This window comes from Chironomus tepperi, unplaced genomic scaffold (assembly GCF_022539635.2).
Source record: "Chironomus tepperi strain 1889 unplaced genomic scaffold, CSIRO-AGI_Ctep_v1 contig_171, whole genome shotgun sequence".
Lineage (NCBI taxonomy): Eukaryota > Metazoa > Arthropoda > Insecta > Diptera > Chironomidae > Chironomus > Chironomus tepperi.
The window spans coordinates 746,090-766,399 of record NW_027226293.1 but is presented as its reverse complement, the minus strand read 5'-3'; the positions used below and the strand labels follow the sequence as shown (position 1 = coordinate 766,399).

The following is a 20,310-nucleotide window of genomic DNA, read 5'->3' as shown; positions in this document are numbered from 1 at the left end:
CATCAAGAAATCATAAGCAAATGTAAGCTCACACCTGGGAAAACCACAAGTGTCAGAATATGACATTTAAAGAGGATTACTGTAAGATAAAGCTCAATAAATCAATCATTTTATTTCAATCAACCACAAATATTTAAAAGGTCTCATAAAAAAAATGGAATTTGAAGGGTATTAAATTCAAATTTCATTCGGTCGTTAATTCTCCATTAACAATATTTTGTTTCAAACAAAAAACCTTAATGACATGACATAGAAAAAAGTACCAGAAGCAGTTCATTTCTTTTTTTTGTGGCATATAATTTGCGGTTAATTAACATTTAATCTGTCTGTTTTAAACACTGATCCTGACCACATTAATTTTTGTATAAAAATACCATAAAACACACACACACACACACTCATTCACAGTCATAGGAATAGAACACAAGTTTTTTCAATGCAAAGCTTCATGGATCATTTTATTTATTTTCATTCATTTTTTTTTTGTTCTATACAAGTTATAAAGTTTGAAACATTCATTAAATTTTATGGTTGTAAAAATGAGTTTCGCTTTTTTTTCTATCTAACTTTTCACATCATATTTCTCAGATCCCCCACAATCTGTACTCTAAGTTTCATTCTTTCTCGTTTGTTCTCTTTCATTTTGCTTTTGATTTATTGTTTTGTTGCTTATTCCTATTACTTCTTATTTCTCGTTCATTCTGTTCATTTGAGGAAATTCGTTTTCATCTGTTTACATCCACTTTACTTTCAATTAAAAACTGAAAGAAGTCTTCAAGTAAGTCTAAAGTTTTTGTTGTTTCTGTCGTTGATTTTGTAAATCAGCTTTTAAGTTTAATGAACAATCCTGTACACAGATGTGATGAGTGTCTGTAACAGAAGCTGTATAGTTTCGTTGCTATTGCTGTGAGCCACATTATGTGATTGTATAAAAATACTATTATCATTAAACTTGTCATTTTGATGTAATGATCTCTTTGATATTGTAACTGACACGAGCTCGTCTGCATTGCTTCGGGATGTTCACCACCTGAAATTAAAGCGCGAACTGATAGAAGATTATTATTTCCTGTTTTTTAATATTACTGCCATTTTTGTTCTGTCTTAACAAAATTTACATAGTAAATAGATTTAATACATTCATGACACAGAAAACAGACACTCTTTTACTCATGTTATTAAGGAAAATAAAGAAAAAAAAAATCATATTGCGTGAGAGAAACATGAAGAAATGAAAATGACAAAGAGGAGGGAAAGAAGAACTAAAAACATATACATAGGGACAACAAATGCTGATTCTTCTATAATCCACGCAAAATCTCTCCTGCTTATTTCTTATGTTTTTATCAAAATATATTGTATTATCATGTGGCATTGATGGAATTTTCTCTCTTTTTTTTCGTATTTCCACCAGTTTTCCACAACTCGCAACATAAATTTTACGACTTTTTTTGGGTGAAAAAAGAATTTCAAATGATAATTTCGACTTTTTTTTTTCAAATAACAAGCTTTCGCTCAAAAAATGATAGATGTGTTATTAATGTAAAGCTTTTTGTTGTTGTCGACGTCACTTTTTTGGTCAAATCTGAAATTTCTTTTCACTCTTCACCAAATTTAATAAATAATTGATGATATGATGAAATTAATGGATTGTTACTTTTGAAAAATTCAATCCTAACTTCTCGGAAAGAATGTTTTTTGTTTGGAATATAAATTCATTGGATTAGTACAAAAGAAGGAACTAGAGGGGGGAAGATATTACGCCACCATGACTGATTTTTGTAAAGAAAAACCTGCAATATTCAAAGGGGATTTTTGAGGATGTTTCCTAAAAAATTACAACCTCTGTCTCCTTACATAGACCTAAAAAACAAGATTTCTGACTTCGCACTTGATGGCAGCAATAGTGATTTCATTTCCAGTAAAGAAAAACCTCTGTCCGCTAATCTAAGATCGTTATAATTTGGTCAAAAAAAGGATTTGAAATTTTCAAAGCTGTGTTTGACACCCCTTAAATCTTTTATGCCCCTTTTTAAAAAGAACAGCCGTGTTTCCCTTTTTGAAAACATAATTACACTCAATTTTAATGAATATTATAGTTGCCTACCCCTCAACCTCAAATTTAAAATTATTCTCTTACCGCAAAATCTCTTCTTCTAATTTGTGCTTTTTAAAGCTTTTTAAGTTTCCTTCTTCGACATACTCGACGAAAGTTTTCATCTTTTATATTCTTAATATAAAGTTTTCATGAAATGTTATAGGCTAATTTTAACTTTTTAAATTTCTTTCAAAAGTTATCATCAGTTGTTATTATTTTATAATCAAAAATACTGTTTTCACAACAAGTCCAAGGTTACTTTTCGATGATATTAAGACTATAAACAGATTATTATAAAATTTTTACCCACAAAAAAAAAACTTTGGATTAACTTGACAAGAAAGGAATTTTTATGTGAAAATCTGCCTCAACAGATTTGCTACAAGAAGTAAACAAATGGTTAAAATATGTTTCAAGAAAACTTTCGGAATGTTTAAGTATTTCCAAACCAATTCAGAGCAATAACTTAAGGAATATTAATAGAAAACCATAAATTGAAAAGAGAAGGTAAAGCATTATCACAAAAAAAACTACCGAGTTACAAATTTTAACCGGGATAAAACTTTAATAAAAGTCAAATCACGCGGAAACAATGTAAAGAATGGAATAGAATAATGAAAAAAAGAGTATAAGAATGTTATTAAGTTTAATTCTATCATGAATGTACATTTATAGCATGTTCGTGAGTGAAGTAACATTTATAAGAGGATTTTTTTTTTTTGGAGTGTGCTGTAAAGCATAAACAACTATCACAATTGTTTGGTTACCATTTAAAACGTGAACACGAACACTAGCAACATCCGCGTTGGATGGAGAGCAACTGTAACGTCCGGAGTCTGCTAAATCAGCATTCTGTATGAGTAACGAGCTTATTGTAATGTCGCCTTTCTCAGTAATTACACTCACACCTCCTCGCAATGAATCATAGGATATCACCTGTGAAAATTAAAAAAATGTAAAAAATTAAAATGTCATAACTATTTATGTACTATGGACGATACATTGTGGCAGTGATTCTCAAGCTGTGAGCTGTGGGATTTTGCAAATGAAAAATTGTTAATTACAGATTTATGTGTTGATTTGAAACTCCCGGCGCCGCAATAACTATATGGCACTGATCTTTTAAAACCATTCCGAGCTCTCTACGATGTCTAGTTAAAAAGTTTTTAGCGTGAACAAAGTGTCTTATTAAGCTACCTTTTTGAAAAAAATTTCAAAAATGCGCTAAAAATGTAAAAAATTAAAATGTCTAATTTTATGTACTTGACGATTCGTGTAAGCTTATAAGACATATTGTCAGGCAGTTGGTCCAGATCTAATTTTATGAGGTGGCTCGGTGACGGAATGGTTTAGTACTTCGGCACGTAATTATTGGGATACCAACCAAACGGTCATGGGTTCGAGACTCGGCAAGAGAAACTTTTTCTTCTGTCCTTTTTCGAATTATATACAGTGGATCAAAGCCTCCCTTTGTAGGCTAAAGACAGTAAGCTGACAATAGCGTCAAGAAAGGAGTGGTTCTGATCCCACTATAAACTATAGATCTACAGAGCAAAGTGGCCTGGCGCACCCTCACTCGTTAAACAATCATTAGACAGACTGGAAACTCCTTAGTGCAACTCTGAATCTCAATGATCCAGATGGTCGAAAGTTACACAAAAATCAAGTTTACAGCTAGACATGCTGTCGACTTATCGCAGTTTTGCTCCATTCAAGGTAATGATGTTGTCAGAATTACAACAGAGACTGCAGCAGTAATTTTACAAAACAATCAAGGTTATCATTCAATGAATTGTAAAGAGAATAAGTAGAGCGCAATCCCAAAAGCTTGAGAATCACTGCATCATACCGATAATAACTCAAAAATTAAATATTAAACGTTATGAATGTGACTCTAGAGAGATTTATTCATGCATTTTATTTTCATATTCTTTTTTTTTATTATTATATATTTACCTCGTCGAGATGATACCAAAAAATGTATGCAGGTGGCTCCGGGCTAAATTTTATTGTACATGTCAAGTTGATTGTTGAACCCTTATCAAAGTGTAAATCTGGTGCACCATGAATTGCTGCGGTTGGAACTGACAAAAACATTTTTTTTATATTATTTATTTATCAATATTTGATGACAATTTTATATTAAAAAAATACATTTTTACATTAAATATTCAACAGCTTTATGTCATTACTCATCAACCGATTACAGAATATTAAATGGAATGCCTTGAACATGGCAATTTTCAGAATCACAAGTGGTTCACATCCCATGAATTCTTAAACGCAAATAAAGTAATACGCTTTTAAAGTTATTGAAAATTGATGGAAATAATATGTGAATACATATATTATATATGTGTGTGCTATCAGTGCTGGTTATAGGATTATATGCGGTATTCACTTCTATGCTCAAAGCATTTGAGGTATCAAAAACATCCGATACTATACAAATTGCCAATTTGTTATTCTATATTGAACTGGTGTCGGTTATCTATTGACTGAAAATTGAAATTTTAAACCTCGGCATTGTGATGCTGAAGATTTCCTTTCAAACCCCCATATGGGTATTTATATTCACATATCATTCACTCAGCTTGCTCCATACACAATATCATATTTTTTTGAAGATCCCCTGTTCAGCAATTCTTCTATTCACTGCCTCACATGCGAATATTTTTCTCGTGTTAAATTTAATTTATTATAAAGGTTAATTTCAGATGGCATTGTTTTCTGAAATGAGCACTTAAATTAAGCTGATAAAATTAAATTTATCACTGAGTCTTCCCGATTAGCATATGGATGATGTCATTGTGTTGGGAATTTCATGGTAGTGAGGATTCATGATCCGTATAACGTGTTTTGGGAGTTGTTCAATCTATTGTGGGATCTTTCCCTCTTGAAGAAAGCATTGGAGTCAATTTGTCTAGTAATACTAGTCAGGAGTTTAGCCAAAAACGCTGTTGTTGAAGTCAAAACATTGCACAACAAGAAAATTACTTCAAATTGCAATAATTTACAATCTAAGAAAATAACGTTTATTTGCAATTCAAATTGTACATAAAAATTACATAGTTGAAGGCCCGTTTCTTAACAGTTTGCTTTGAACTCCGAAGAATAAACATTAAACTACAATTACAAGTTTACAAAACTAAATTTCAAATAATCTGAACCAACATACAGGACTAAATAAGTTCATTTATCCAATTGTTTAGATATTGATTCCTTTAGGGAATCATGAGCAAACGATATCCTTTATTTACAAGGAAAATTATTCCCAATTCATACAATTTCCTCTCATGAAATTAATATCTACGTTCTGTGTTTTTGCTAATCCTATCAACCTGATACTTGAATGAATTCTAAATATGTACAGTGATTTCTGAGAAAAATTACTTAAATCTGATTTAGGAATGTGAAGGAGTTTATTCTTAGAGAAATAAAGAGTACAGGAAATTGAAATTGTGTATTGAGTGTTCGCAGAAGGTTCCTGTTTCATTTCAAAAGTTTCTATTTAAAAATGAACTCAATTTAGATTGTTAATCTCTGTTCAAATTTGAACAGTATTAGTCAGGATATCTATGCTAGGATTAAAACATTCAAAATCGATAAAAAGTTCTTCATTGCTTTCAAAAGCGCTTTTAGTTCAAGTTATTCAAATTCCATAACAATGCAAGATTCCCAAAAATGACTCAATCCATCATATGCTACTCGGGCTTATTCACGCGTCTTGTTTTGTATCAAATCCAGAAATATCATTTAACATTATAAATTATGAAGCTTTCCATCATCCTTGTATCGTACAATACCAAAAAACCTTACGGAAAAAAAGCATTTACGTCAGAACTGCTCTAGGCATGAATAAATTTTAATTAAATAAAGCCTTATGATGCAAAACATATGTTTCGCTAACCCAATTAAAACATTATCCGGAACTACTTTAATCGGTTGATAATTAACATGACACAATTTTAGACACTTACCTACAACATTCAAGTTTACAAAATAGCTATGAACCGGCTGTGTGCTTACTTGGCATTCATAAACTGTAACAAAAGGGGGGAAACAGAAAATTGTACATTTTAATGCAGTCATGTACAAAGCAAATTTTTCATTTCATGCCTCACCTCCACTATCCCTTTTTTGTGCCCATTTAATTTGCAGCGTCCAATCATCAGTCTCTTTATGATGTGTTGCTTGGAATCTTTGATCACTTGTATACGTATAACTTCCAACAGTTAATATGTGTATATCACGATGTCGAATCCATGATACAGTTTTATTTCCTAAATTTTTGACACGACAATTCAAAAATGCCGATTTCCCTAGAGTCATACATAGAAAACATAGAAATAGATAAGATGTGAGAAAAGTGGAATTTCTTTCTTATTTTTTTTGCAGTAACGACTGCTTGGGGAAAATCGATAAATTATATTTCGAGGTATATATCTATATGTAGGTAAAAGACAAGTGGTTAGGGGAATCTGAATTAATGAAAGTTGATATTCTTCTAATGAATTTTTCTCTCTAGCAATTCTATCAATATGTGCTCTATGTGGATTATATGTATGTTCAAATGTTCATTTTGTCTCGCATACGGATTTGATATGATTGAATTTATTGATAAAAATGATTTATGAGGTTTGATACTTGTGCGCTCATGCTCTTGCCATACTGTAGGTGAATTATCATCGATTAAATGTTTGATTTGTGGTATAATTATCGGGAAAATTGCAGAAAATTCTCTCAAGTGAGAAAGGGGCTGAAACTATGACATTTTTGAAAATTTTCCGTTAAATTTTTCAAATCAAATTCAATCAAAATATGCGTCGACAATAAAGTAACCGACAAAAGTTTATTAAATGACTAATTAACTTGTTGCTGTCATCGATGTGAAATTGTTTTTGCACACTTATCTATTAAATGTGAATGGGAAGATATATTTACGATGTTCAACAACGTTCGCTCATCGTCGGTAACAAAATATCAAGTCAATATCATATCAATTTACCTACAAGTCCTGTCACGTTCTTTGGCGTTTGAGAATCAAAATATGGTTCACTGATTATTGTTGCCTGCGTCAAACTAAATCCGCTCCTATCATCGGACAAGATCTCATAATTTGTCGCATTTGACGTGACACTTATTTTTGGTATAATTGAAGTTTGTGTCACTGTCGTTGATGCGGTTTGATACTCGTCAATCGCGGTAGATCTTGTGAAATTCTCATTTAATGTACTTTGAAAGCCACCATTTGTCATATCTGAATGGAGGAAAAGGAACAAAACGTATTGGATATATTTGTATAAATGAAAAATTATTAAAATTTATGTGTGTTCATGTTGCGGAGTTTCCATAAAAATTCTCTCGTTTTTTTTTGGTCACAAATAAATTATGGAAGTGAGTGGAGTGAGGGAAAAATTTTTGTATTTTAGTTCAAGCTATGCAAGATTATTATGTTGGCACAATGAGAGAATATTTTATACAATTTATATTTTTTTTGCAATATAATTTATAGAATTTGAGCAATGTACAATACAAGGATTATTTCCCTCACTCCTTCACCAAGTGGTTGGCAACCTGTGTGACGCGGGACAATAGATGATTAAGCTCGACCCAGATGGAAGGCAGCGAAAAAGCAGAAGTGGCGTAGTGGTTAGAATCTCGGACTACCAACTCTAACGACCTGGGTTCGATCCCAGGAAAAATCTAGTCGTATTCGAGTGCTTTTTCATTGTTTCTAGTCACACCAATTCCAGAATCAAAAACGCGGCAATGGTCTAGTTGGTTAGGAAGTCGAGCAAACGACTTAAAGGTCCCAGGTTCGATCCCAGGGAAGGTCTAGCCGGAATCGGTTGCTTTTTCGCTGTTTCTAGTCACATTAACTCCGATTGTGTATTCGCGACACACAAATTTGTGTCTACTGACATTGCATTGATATACTCTGGGCCTTGTAATGAAGCAGATGTGGAATAATAGCAGCAATGTCATTATCACCAAATAAGGTTAGGCTCGACCAAAACCTTACACGATGTACGGTTCATAATGGCTCACTGATGTGCCGCGATACACAAGTTGCCAACCACTACTCAACACTCCATTTTCTCAATTGAGTACTACATAAAAATTGCGAATGAATCACCTTACCTAGTATGCATATTATAAAAATCCATAAATCTAATAATTTATTGCTTCTACAGTCCATTTTTTGTTGTATCAGACAGAAAATTATAATTTTCGCACGACAGTATAAAAAAAAATAAAGTATAAAATCACATTGTCATCAAGCCTCGATTTATTCGAGCGTCATCATCGCAATCTTTTCAAACTTGTCCTCATTTATATTCATCATCATCACCATAAATTTCCTTCACTGTGTAAATGACTATTAATTATTAACACTGCAATTGAAAACACTCTTTTTTTTTTTAAATAGAAAATTTCAATTCATTCCGTATTTTCTTTATACTTCTTTTATTTTTTTGCACATCACATCCTTTTAGCTACAATGTACTTTATATTCTCAACATCATCATCATCATTATTCCTTTTTTAGATGTACTTCACATAATGAATATATGGAGTGTCTATGTGGAATTTTTTAGCATGATTTTTCATGCTGTACTTTCCTTTTGATTTAAAATGTTGCTACTGTCTCTTCTCAAAATTCTATAGATGCTCGTTCCGTCTAGAACAATAAATATCGTCAATTTTTCATTTTCCCTCAAACGATTCCATCGTTTTCTAAAATTTATGATCCAAAAATGCAATAAGACTTGTTCTCGTGGGTATAACTTAAGTAATTTTCCCAAGATTGGATAGAATTAGATATTTATGGAATTGGATGGCAACCACTCATTAAAAATGTACTTCAAATATTAGACATCTACTACTTCTTGTTCCACTTCTGCTCTTATTGTTACTAAATTCTTATACTTTTAGGTCATTCGAAAAGCACGTGGTATAGAAATGATGGAAAATTCGGCTCTAGACCACTCTAGACCGGCGTGAGTCTAACTTGAGGTTGGATTCAACTGATTATGACCCTTTTTCATTGTCTTGTCTAACTATGCTATTTCTATGTCATGTGCTTTAAGAGTGTCTCTAGAGACTAACACTTCCCAGTCGAGAATAGTTGAAGCTAAGACTTCGAAGGATTTCATTGTACTTTCGGTCTCTATGTCGATCTCAGTTCTGGTCACGTTATTGGTCTTGATCTTGGTCTTGGTCCTGTTCTTGTTCTTGGTCTTGGTCTTGGTCTTGGTCTTGGTCTTGGTCTTGGTCTTGGTCTTGGTCTTGGTCTTGGTCTTGGTCTTGGTCTTGGTCTTGGTCTTGGTCTTAGTCTTGGATACCGAGATTTCGAGAAACCGTTGAGTGCCTTCTGAGTAGGATTTTCAATACCGGTACCAAAATGCATGTAATACCGGTATTGAATACCGGTTTTTCATACAAATCAATACCGGTATTGAAAACCCTACTTCTGAGCTAATAAACCTAGTAAATCTATCACAATAGTTGATTGCGAAGACCGTCATTGCGTAACTTAAAAGAAATAAGTCCTTTAAATTGAGAAGCCAATAGAATTGACATTAAAAAATGTTAAAATTTAAAATTCTAACCTCCAAAACCCTTACCAATCCCCGCACTTCCCAAAATATTCAACATCTCAAATGAACAACCACAAAAGTGAAAAATGTTAATGACTAATCTGTTGAAACTTCAGGAAATAACATGGCTTCTCTGTCGTCATGACTTAAACTGTCTATCAATTTCACTCAAAACAATCGCTTAAGGCAACAATATTGAAGGAAATTTTGTTTAAAAAGTTTTCAATTTTTTCATGAACAGAATGTTCTCGGATATCAAGTTTATTGGATTTAAGGGTTGAAGTATTCCAAACTTTGTACTCTATAGAACCAATTCTATTTTGCGTCGTATAATAGAAAATTGCAGCAAAATTCTTGTCTCGCATAATTTACCGCTAAATTTCCAAATGTATGTCATTGACTAAGCATATTTGAATGCCATAGTTCCAAAAAAGTTCGTATATGGCAACATAATCATAGGATTTTTAATGAGCATGGAACTGAAAATACATTTCAATGAATTTACCACACAAATCTGCAAACTTGAATATCTACACACAAAAGCCTATCTATTTTAGTGGGGATTCTAAAGCTTTAGATTTTCAACAAAAAATCCTAAACTTCTCACATGAATTGAAAAATATTTTACTTAACAAAAGCACTTCAACTTCCTATTTTATCCTCCCATAAATTGAAAATAAGCTTTTCTGTTGAAATAGGAAATGCGCTTTGTCTTCCGGTGTCCCAAAAAATTCCACCACAAAAAGGATATCTTACAATATTCATGTTATTTTAACATAAACATGAGTAGAAAAAAAGAAGGCAATACATGAAAGGAGAGAGAATATTCAGTAACATATCACATCGTCATGATAATAATGATAAACATATTCAACATATTACATCCAAGATAAAAATAAGAAGCTAAGAAAGGCTACTGCTTTTAAAAAGAAATAAAATACGAGGATATTCAGTGTTGTTATCTCAAAGACTTGTGTCAAATCATAGAGAAAATTATGTCTCAATCAGTCAGAGAGACACTTCCATGTCAATTTGATGTTTTGCTATCAAAAAAGCTTGGAATAAATGTCTTTAGAACTATATTGTGTCACTAGTGTAAAATAAGACTCAAACAATTCTATCCAGACTATTTCAGGCAACACAAGAATACATACGGCTGATGCTTGGAAGCTTATTCGAGTTCTGAGAACATTAAGGCTCGGTATGGATTCTATAAGTGTTCTTTCACTTGCTTTGGGTAGCTCGGATGTATATCAATCAGTGTTCTACAATCCCGAAAAGTTACTGGAATCAATGAATTGATAAGGACGATAGAGTTCTCAATAACCCGAATCGAAAGATAGAGCTGTTTACAGACGTTTTCACAAACGCGGTCATAAAAACTCGTGCGCCCTAGCCAAGGAATTAAGTTAGGAAGTATTCGACAATATAAAGCAATGAGCTTTCCTGAACAGAACAGCGTGTCCATTAGAGCATCACTACTTAGCCATATTAACAAGAAGCGTAGTTGCCCTGATGGCGTCATGACGGCCTATTTCTAAATACTATATAGATCACTGGATATCTTGAAATGGGACTGTTGATAGAGACAATGTAGTACTTTACATTGACAATTGACAAAGAACAGCCAGCAAAAGAGCCAGTGTTAGACATCAACTGAGAAAGAACATGTATCACAGTTGATCTGTACGGCCAAAGAAGTAAGTAAGTAAGTATATTGATCACTGAGTCACAGATAATCTAAACAACCACTTAAGAATCTGAAGCAGAATCCAATTTATATAAATCTAAGTGAACAATAAGCTAGTTTATCTTGGGTTTATCTTAGAATTTCACAGTCCACTAACCTAATAACAACACTGAACCAAAATTTTTATTTTTGCGAAAAAATATGCAAATTCTTCAGCAAACAAAGTAGCCCCGAACAACAACAACAAAGTTTTCTTTCCCTTCTTTTTTTCTGGTTTTGTTATCTTCTTTTCCTCTTTTATTTTTTTTCCTCTATAACACACACAAGAAGTGTTGGAAGTTCCTCGACAACTTTTTTTAAAAGATGATGGCGCATTTTTCTTATTAAGTGTTAATAAATTTTATTTTATGGAAGGTGGTTTAAAAACTTTTCTTCTTATTTCCTCCTCATTTATGATTGTGATTTGAGATGAAGACACAGAAAAAAGTTTAAGTATTAAAAAATTCCAACTTGAATAAATCGAGAGGAGTTTTCATAATATATATTTTGTTAAAATCAGGAACAATTTTATGTGGTTGGGGCTTTTCGGTAAGGATGTCCATCAGAATATGCCGAAGTACATCGAAGTCAACCGAAGTGAAATAAAGTTGCTCGGAATTATAGTTGATTCCTGTGAGGATAATGTTAAGAAGTTAAGTGCTTCAGTGGAGAACTTGGTAAAGCGCCAGTAAAGCGTTTAACTCAAGCTTTGTTGAAGTAACTCGAGGTTCATCGGTTCAAATCCTTCATCATTTACACAAGTGTGTTCTTTTTCAGACTTTTAAGGACTTAAACTGCTTTAATGTATGGATATCAATTCAAGTGGAAGAATTAAGAAAATGGGTCAGGAACATTAAGTTGTAGTGTGAAAAATAGAAAGTGCAGCTACAAGATTGCATACCGAATAAAATATTGGATTTGAATGCTTACATCTTCGCTATAGGTACACGTTTGGAATGGTTTGGATCAGTTGTATGTATAGGGATCATGATGTATAGTTAGTCAAATAAAAAAGCCTGCCCATTTGATCCAAGCAGAGCTCGTAATTGACTCGAATTTTATATAGAAAAGTAGACTTAATTAGACTCGACTCCCGATCGGCACTCTTTGAAATGTTGCCACCACGGCGACGAGGTAGGAGTATATTTAGAACAAAGTGGCAGCCACTTGGCAAATCCGGTTGTTTTCGTACCAACATTTCAACATGTGCCGATCTGAACTGCATGCAGGATTTGAGTCGATTCTGAGCTCTGGACCTAGATTTTGATCAGAAGGTCTGGAAAATGTTCACTAGTTTAAATGATGTTAGAATAAAATATATAGTGATTTTATGAACCTTAAATAACCCCTAAAAGTGTAATGTCGCGAGCATGTGTGAATCCATGTCATACCGACAACACTCTATGTACTGATTGACAGTTCAACTTCTGATGGAAATCAAACTCGTTGTCATCTGTCATTACAATAGAAAAGTTTACAAATATCCGGTCTGTTGTCTAGCCACAGAGGCCTTACTCTCTCACAAATTTGATACACTCGAGGAATCTAAAAAGTCCTTAAAAATTTCCTTTTAAAATACTTAACGTCATAAGCAAACGTTCCCAAATCCTCAGCAGAGAAACAATCGTATTGTAAAGTTGTTAAAATAAATTTTCATTTCTACTGAATTTTTCTTATGATAATCATTGCTGCTGTATTGCAGTTCATGAGATTTTTTTTTTAGTTTTACCATACTTAATAGAGAAAGTTGCTGAGCTTTTTTTCCTGAATCATTTCTTGAGAAATCAATGGGAAATTCTGTGAACATTAAAATGGACGAATCTTGTTAAGACAAAGTTTGTGTCTGCATCAGGAGGAAACTTTAGATAATTCAAGGTGTGTCAACACTTTTTACAATGTCAATTATGTATTTAAGATAACAGCATTCAAAATCATAGCCAGATGGGGTATATACACTTGAGTATTGTCGTGTCTGTTACAATTTTCAAAACTTTTTAATACCTTTCTGTTGTGAATTTGTTAATTTAAATGATCTTAGATTATGATGTTTTGTATTTTCTGGCTCTGTTGCTTGTCTAGACTGATAAACAGCTTAAATTGATGTCTGTATGGTTTTCAACAGATAGCTCTGAGTTGTAAATAACAAGTGACATTTTCTAGACAATTAGCACATCTTATTGATATTAATCAATATCATCTATTATGCTAAGCTTAATCAATGCCAATATACTTCATTGTACAGATTACCTTCATATGCATATGCGACTAAGCATCTTAAAAGACACAATTCCTTTACAACAAACTTCTTAACATGTTACATACTTCTCAGAAAAGAACAAGCATATTAATATCCTTCAAAGCACAACCAAATCTCATAAATGTTACGTCTCAATTACATGCTGTTGTAAGGTTTTATTTTTTTTGTTCCAAAATTTCATTATCTTTGACTTACATGACGCAAGAATACACAAGAATGATAAGAAAGAAATTCCATTACCGAAATTACACAAGACAGAGGAGCTTCTTTATCACAAAATTAATAAATCGTGTCGTTGGAAAAACTTTTTTTTCTTTTTGAAAAGTCAAAGACAAAATGAATTAAAAAAAAGAAATTACGAAGGGGGTTGGTTTAAAAGTTATGTCGAATAAGTTAAGTCTATACATTAAGCATAGAGTTGAACAGGCTGTGGTTTCAAAGTAGAACAGGATGTGGTTTCTAAGTGAAACAGGCTATGGACCTGAAGTGGAACAGACTATGGATCCAATCGATTGCATCTTGTTCGCTTGCGTCTTGTTGTAAAATTGATATTTGAACTTGATAGCCATGAAATGTCAAGTTTAGACATAAAAGCTCCGCTAGAACGATTCGCGACTAATAATTGTTTAATGATTGAGGGATCTTCGCTGGATCACTGCACTAAGTAGACAGTTTAATGTGAAATCAGGGGAACCTCACTTCTTTGAGGACATTACTTCATGAACGCTTTCAAAGTAAAGCTGTATACCAGATTTCTATTACATTTCGATAAAGGACGAGTGAAAAATTTCTCCTGTCGAGTCTCGAACTCTTGATCGCTGGGTCGGTATTGAACAATTAGATTACCAAAGTACTAAACCCTTCCACCACAGAGCCACTTCTACTTACTAGACATACGGTCGACTAATTCAAGTTTGTTCTAATTAAATCTGTTTGAAAATAGTTTGAACTAGCTGTATTATCATGTGGATATTCACTGAACTGAAACAACATTGCGTAGGACGGTAATGAAGGAATGTCAGTTAGATGTCAAAACTGATAATTATATTCACACCGTTTTCACGTGTGAATGTATTGAATTTGTTCAGATTTGAAAAGCTGTTTTTTGGATTTTTCAGCCAAACTAAGCATAATGGCAAGTTTTGTTCTATCGCAAAAAGTTTGTGCCTGGAATTCCTCACCATAATCAAAAAACAGAATTGAAATTGGTTGAGGCATTGCAGAGAAAATCGAAAAATTCGCTTTCTGTAAGCAAGCAAACAAACAAGCAAACAAACAAGTTAATCAGCAAGAAATCTCAATAACGAGATATCGTAGAGACTTCTAGTTTTTTGCAATCGATCCGTGTTGCTCTATGGAAGAGCTGATTAGATTTTGGGCATGGCAGGTGCAGCCGTTGCTTCTAAAAAAGCCAAAAACTTTCGTTTTCATACAAAATTTCAAAATCAATGTTTTCTATGATTTTTGAAACATTGAATATTGTATGAAAATTGATTCAGCAAATATGTGCCAAGCGAAGCTTGGCCTACCCGCTGGAGCTTGATCCCTCAAACATGTGCCAAGCGAAGCTTGGCCTACCCGCTGGAGCTTGATTCCTCAAACATTTGCCAAGCGAAGCTTGCTACCCGCTGGAGCTTGATCCCTCAAACATGTGCCAAGCGAAGCTTGGCCTACCCGCTGGAGCTTGATTCCTCAAACATTTGCCAAGCGAAGCTTGGCCTACCCGCTGGAGCTTGATCCCTCAAACATTTGCCAAGCGAAGCTTGGCCTACCCGCTGGAGCTTGATCCCTCAAACATTTGCCAAGCTTGATCCCTCAAACATTTGCCAAGCGAAGCTTGGCCTACTCCTGGAGCTTGATCCCTCAAACATTTGCCAAGCGAAGCTTGGCCTACCCGCTGGAGCTTGATCCCTCAAACATGTGCCAAGCGAAGCTTGGCCTACCCGCTGGAGCTTGATCCCTCAAACATGTGCCAAGCGAAGCTTGGCCTACCCGCTGGAGCTTGATTCCTCAAACATTTGCCAAGCGAAGCTTGGCCTACCCGCTGGTGATCCCTCAAACATTTGCCAAGCGAAGCTTGACCCGCTGGAGCTTGATCCCTCAAACATTTGCCAAGCGAAGCTTGGCCTACCCACTGGAGCTTGATCCCTCAAACATTTGCCAAGCGAAGCTTGGCTTACCCGCTGGAGTCTGATCCCTCAAACATTTGCCAAGCGAAGCTTGGCCTACCCGCTGGAGTCTGATCCCTCAAACATTTGCCAAGCGAAGCTTGGCCTACCCGCTGGAGCTTGATCCCTCAAACATTTGCCAAGCGAAGCTTGGCCTACCCGCTGGAGCTTGATCCCTCAAACATTTGCCAAGCGAAGCATACCCGCTGGAGCTTGATCCCTCAAACATTTGCCAAGCGAAGCTTGGCCTACCCGCTGGAGCTTGATCCCTCAAACATGTGCCAAGCGAAGCTTGGCCTACCCGCTGGAGCTTGATCCCTCAAACATTTGCCAAGCGAAGCTTGGTACCCGCTGGAGCCTGATCCTCAAACATGTGCCAAGCGAAGCTTGCTTACCCGCTGGATCCCTCAAACATTTGCCAAGCGAAGCTTGGCCTACCCGCTGGAGCTTGATCCCTCAAACATGTGCCAAGCGAAGCTGTGCCAAGCGAAGCTTGGCCTACCCGCTGGAGCTTGATCCCTCAAACATTTGCCAAGCGAAGCTTGACCCGCTGGAGCTTGATCCCTCAAACATTGCCAAGCGAAGCTTGGCCTACCTGATTCATCAAACATTTGCCAAGCGAAGCTTGGCCTACCCGCTGGAGCTTGATCCCTCAAACATTTGCCAAGCGAAGCTTGGCCTACCCGCTGGAGCTTGATCCCTCAAACATTTGCCAAGCGAAGCTTGGCCTATCCGCGAGACTTTTTATGGACGGTGTGAATATATCCGCATTGGGTTTCTACCCGATACACTAGTTTCTACAAGCTTTGTGATTCGACCAGGAATAGATTCAAATGGAAAGCCTTTTGTAGCAACCTAGTTTTCAAGTCGGAGCATGGTTCCAGTAAGTTATTCACTGAACTAATAATGTATTTAGTCTTGAGTAGCTAATGCTTTGGACATGATTTATAAACGTCCCCATAAACTGAAGAAGGAAAAATTGGAAAGAATATGTTATCAAGGAATTTCCTCTTGTCAAATTCACAAAAGCAGAAGAAGGAAGGAGCTTGTAAGTAATATTAAATTATGCTGATTGAATTAACATATTGAAGGTTATTTAAATTGTGTTCTTCATATTTTTTGACATTTCCTTCATCGTTTGATTAAATTATGAGGACTTGTAAGTCAATTAACGGGAAAAAAAGGCACAATTTAAGTTGTGTTTATGGTAATCTGGTTGGTAAATTTAATATATTTACTTGAAGATATGCTTTATGAAATATTCATGCAAACTTTTTTTTTCATCGTTTAATCTTCTTCGCTTCCTTTACTAAGTGTACAGGAATTATTTGTGCTTTTTATTCCTTTGTTCTTTCTTGTTTTTCCTCACATAACGTGAATTTAGATCCACACATGATACTGTTTGCTATTTTGCTATGATAATCCATAGACTTACATACATACATTCATATGATGATGAATGGTACACGTAAATTAATAAATACAGCTCATAAAACCGGAACAGAAAACTAACAGATACTGCCATACTAAATAGTCTATTGATTCGACAAGAAATTCCACTCATTGAATGCATAATGTCGATGGTGTTGAGGAAAAACAAGTAATACTGTGGGCGTGATGATAATTATGAAGGAATTTCATATTTTTTTTTCTCTTTTGATTTTCGCTTTGCATGTACAAATCGCAAACAAATTGGTTATAAGCTCTATTGAGTTACGGATGTTGATATTCTTCGGTTGTTGGTTGTGTTTTGAATGATTTCGATCAACTTGAGTCTTTAATTAGGAAATATGTTGAATTAATTTTCATTGAACATGATTGGATTTGATATGAAAGAATCCAGCGTAAACGAATAGAAAAACTGACCGTTAATTTTGTACGGTTTGGCAAGAATTTGTAAGGTTTTTAGCACCAAAATTTGAATCGAAAATTTAACGGTAAAAACACGAAATTTTTACTGCTAATATCAATTGATATTTACTGAACTAACCATGTATATAGTATAATTTCTGCAAATTATCAACCAATTAACAGTAAAATTTAAAATTTATGTTTCAAATTCAAGAAAAAGTTATATTTTTGTAATATTTTTTAACGGTTTTCTAAATTTCAAACATAAGTGCTAAAACGAATTCTTGAATGCTAAAACGAATTCTCGATCCGTTTACGCTGGGAAAGAATTTATTGATATTTGATGCTGCTTAGGGACATTCTTTAAGTGATGTCTATTGAAAATTGGGGAAAATTTTGATCGCTAAGCAGAGTCTTCCTGAGTGGACAAAACTAGGTGATAGCAAGTAAATGTCCACTTCTTGATGTCTACTTCTAGCGTATTTTTGCCCATTCAAACTCATACAAAACTCATATATAATGTTTAAGGACGACCTACATTTTACAAACGCGAACTTTTTTAAACGGATTTCTTTTGATGTCACCAACAGAACAATGATTGAATACAGTGATTCCGCAAACTTTACTGCAGTCCAAAAAGTGCAGCAATGGAAGTCAAAAAGGAACTTTTCTCATTTGTGTCACTCAGTAGTTTGCCTTGAGTTGTTTGGTAAAACATCTCGTGAAATGTAATGTAATGTAAGAGATGAATATTTGGATTAAACCTCGAAATAGAGTCATGGAAGGGAAAGTGTTTGGTGGTTGACTACTCACTCTTTTTGAATTGTTTCCCAATTTGCTAGGTTTTTCAGTTAAAGAAACTTAAAATTCTCTTTAAATTTGGCTACTATTACTTCGAAAGACACCAACCCTCTTGCCCTCCCATCTACCCAATCTACTTTTCCTCTGATTTCCTGTAATTTTTGGATACGCTGTTACAATCCCTACGGCTTTTTAAGAACAGAATTTCAGAATCAAAGTCCTTCTAAAATTAATTGGAATTTGATCTTAAACACCCCTTATTTACGATGTCCTCCACCTACTCCAACCCCCTCTCTCAATTTCTCAAGTGCAACCACTCATGTCCTCCCTAAAGGCACATATTTATTACACTTAATATCTCCTAATTAAACCTCCAAGCAATCTTAATCAAACAAACATAAACGTAACAATCGAACAATCCCTTATTGACACAAGACTCATCCATCCATACCCAAAATTATTACGAGCAAACAATGTCATTCATTATGCAATTCTCGAATGCATCCCACCCTCAAAATAATTGAAAACTTTTATTTTTGTTATTTCCCAAAAAAAAAAACTATGTAGAGAAACAAGCATATCTCATAATAACCACAAATTGCATACCAACAGTCTAAGATGAAACAACTCATTACCAAATGCATAAATCATTTATGGATTCCTTGTGGAAGCATTTCCATTATTCTTACGAAAATTAACATTTATTTTTCACACACACACAAAAAAAAACATTTTTCTTTATTAATATTTGCAATTCTCATTCCTTTATGCTGCACATTTTTATCATCACATAACATGAACGTCGGGTATAATCCTTTATATGTTGAATAATAAATCTCACACAAAACGAAAGTGACAACAACTTTTAATCATCAACAAGTTTTGATTATGAAAGCACAAAGTTTTGTGTGTTTTTTATGATATTTTTTCTGTTCTGTTCCTTCATCACTTTACGTCTGTACTATTTCATTTAAATGTTTCCGTTCACAAATTGTATATATTGATGCACAAATCTACAAGATACGTCCATTCACTTCGAATCGCGAACGTCTAATGGAAAAATGTGACTCTGTTGTGAAGTCGGTTTTCATCTTTTCACATTTTTCTGTTTAAATGTTCATTTCCAATGGAAGTGAATGTATTTCCAATGAAGAATTTTATTCATTCCATGCCATGTGTATGCTTCTCCTTTTTTTATTTATGTACGGATGCTCTTGAACTAATTTGTAATTGATATTCAACATTAATTTCAATTCAATAATAATGTAAAAAAGTAATAAAATTATTTAATTGGAAAGTCCTTAATGTAACTCGACCATAAATTTTAAGCCAATACCCAAAAAAGTTGATGAATGTAAAATAAATTATTCTAATGCATCCCCAATAATGTAATCATTTACTTTAATGTATATTGGTACATACCTAAACTAGGCTGATGTTGCCGGTAATCATGAAATATTTTGTGGAGGAAGTGTTGAGGCGGTCCACAATCTTTTACTGTATATCGAATTCCATTACGATAATCGAAAATATTCAGTTTCAAAATGATTTGCCGGAAGCCTACATACTTGTGGCTTTTTTTTTTTTTTTTTTTGTTAAATTGACAGCCCTTTTGTGGGTGACAAATTCTTGGAAGCCTGACCATTTCCAGCAATGTAATCAATCTTAAAATACATTTTGATGACATTTCAGATCTAAATTTACGACTTTATCTTTTATATTTTTTAAGTGTCCTTCCTAGAAATTTGAAATTGTCATTACACCGATGATAAAATATCTATTGACGATTAATATCGCTGTGC

General features: G+C 34.1%; 1 protein-coding gene across 4 annotated transcripts; it reads right to left on the bottom strand.

The window, feature by feature from the left end:
- Positions 1-456: 456 nt before the first annotated feature.
- LOC139088851 (zwei Ig domain protein zig-8-like) lies at positions 457-19,543 on the bottom strand. Of its 4 annotated transcripts, XM_070638167.1 has the most exons (9): positions 19,144-19,543; positions 8,565-8,783; positions 8,243-8,468; positions 7,107-7,358; positions 6,223-6,420; positions 6,079-6,141; positions 4,055-4,182; positions 2,866-3,034; positions 457-1,048 (listed from the first exon to the last, which is right to left on the bottom strand). In XM_070638167.1, the coding sequence occupies exons 3-9, from the start codon at positions 8,298-8,300 to the stop codon at positions 822-824; spliced, it is 1,095 nt and encodes a 364-aa protein (XP_070494268.1). In that variant the 5' UTR covers positions 8,301-8,468; positions 8,565-8,783; positions 19,144-19,543; the 3' UTR covers positions 457-821. The 4 variants fall into 4 exon arrangements, with proteins under 4 accessions (XP_070494268.1, XP_070494267.1, XP_070494266.1 ...); XM_070638166.1 differs by having other exon boundaries at positions 8,243-8,783; positions 19,115-19,543; XM_070638165.1 differs by having other exon boundaries at positions 8,243-8,783.
- Between the last annotated feature and the right edge of the window lie 767 nt (positions 19,544-20,310).

Coding starts and splice junctions, on each gene's coding strand:
- LOC139088851 (XM_070638166.1), bottom strand. CDS start 8,300: ATGGACTGTAGAAGCAATAAATTATTAGATTTATGGATTTTTATAATA. Junction 3,035..4,054: donor TTTGGTATCATCTCGACGAG/GTAAATATATAA, acceptor TAATTTTCACAG/GTGATATCCTATGATTCATT. Junction 1,049..2,865: donor TCGTGTTCACGTTTTAAATG/GTAACCAAACAA, acceptor ATCTTCTATCAG/TTCGCGCTTTAATTTCAGGT.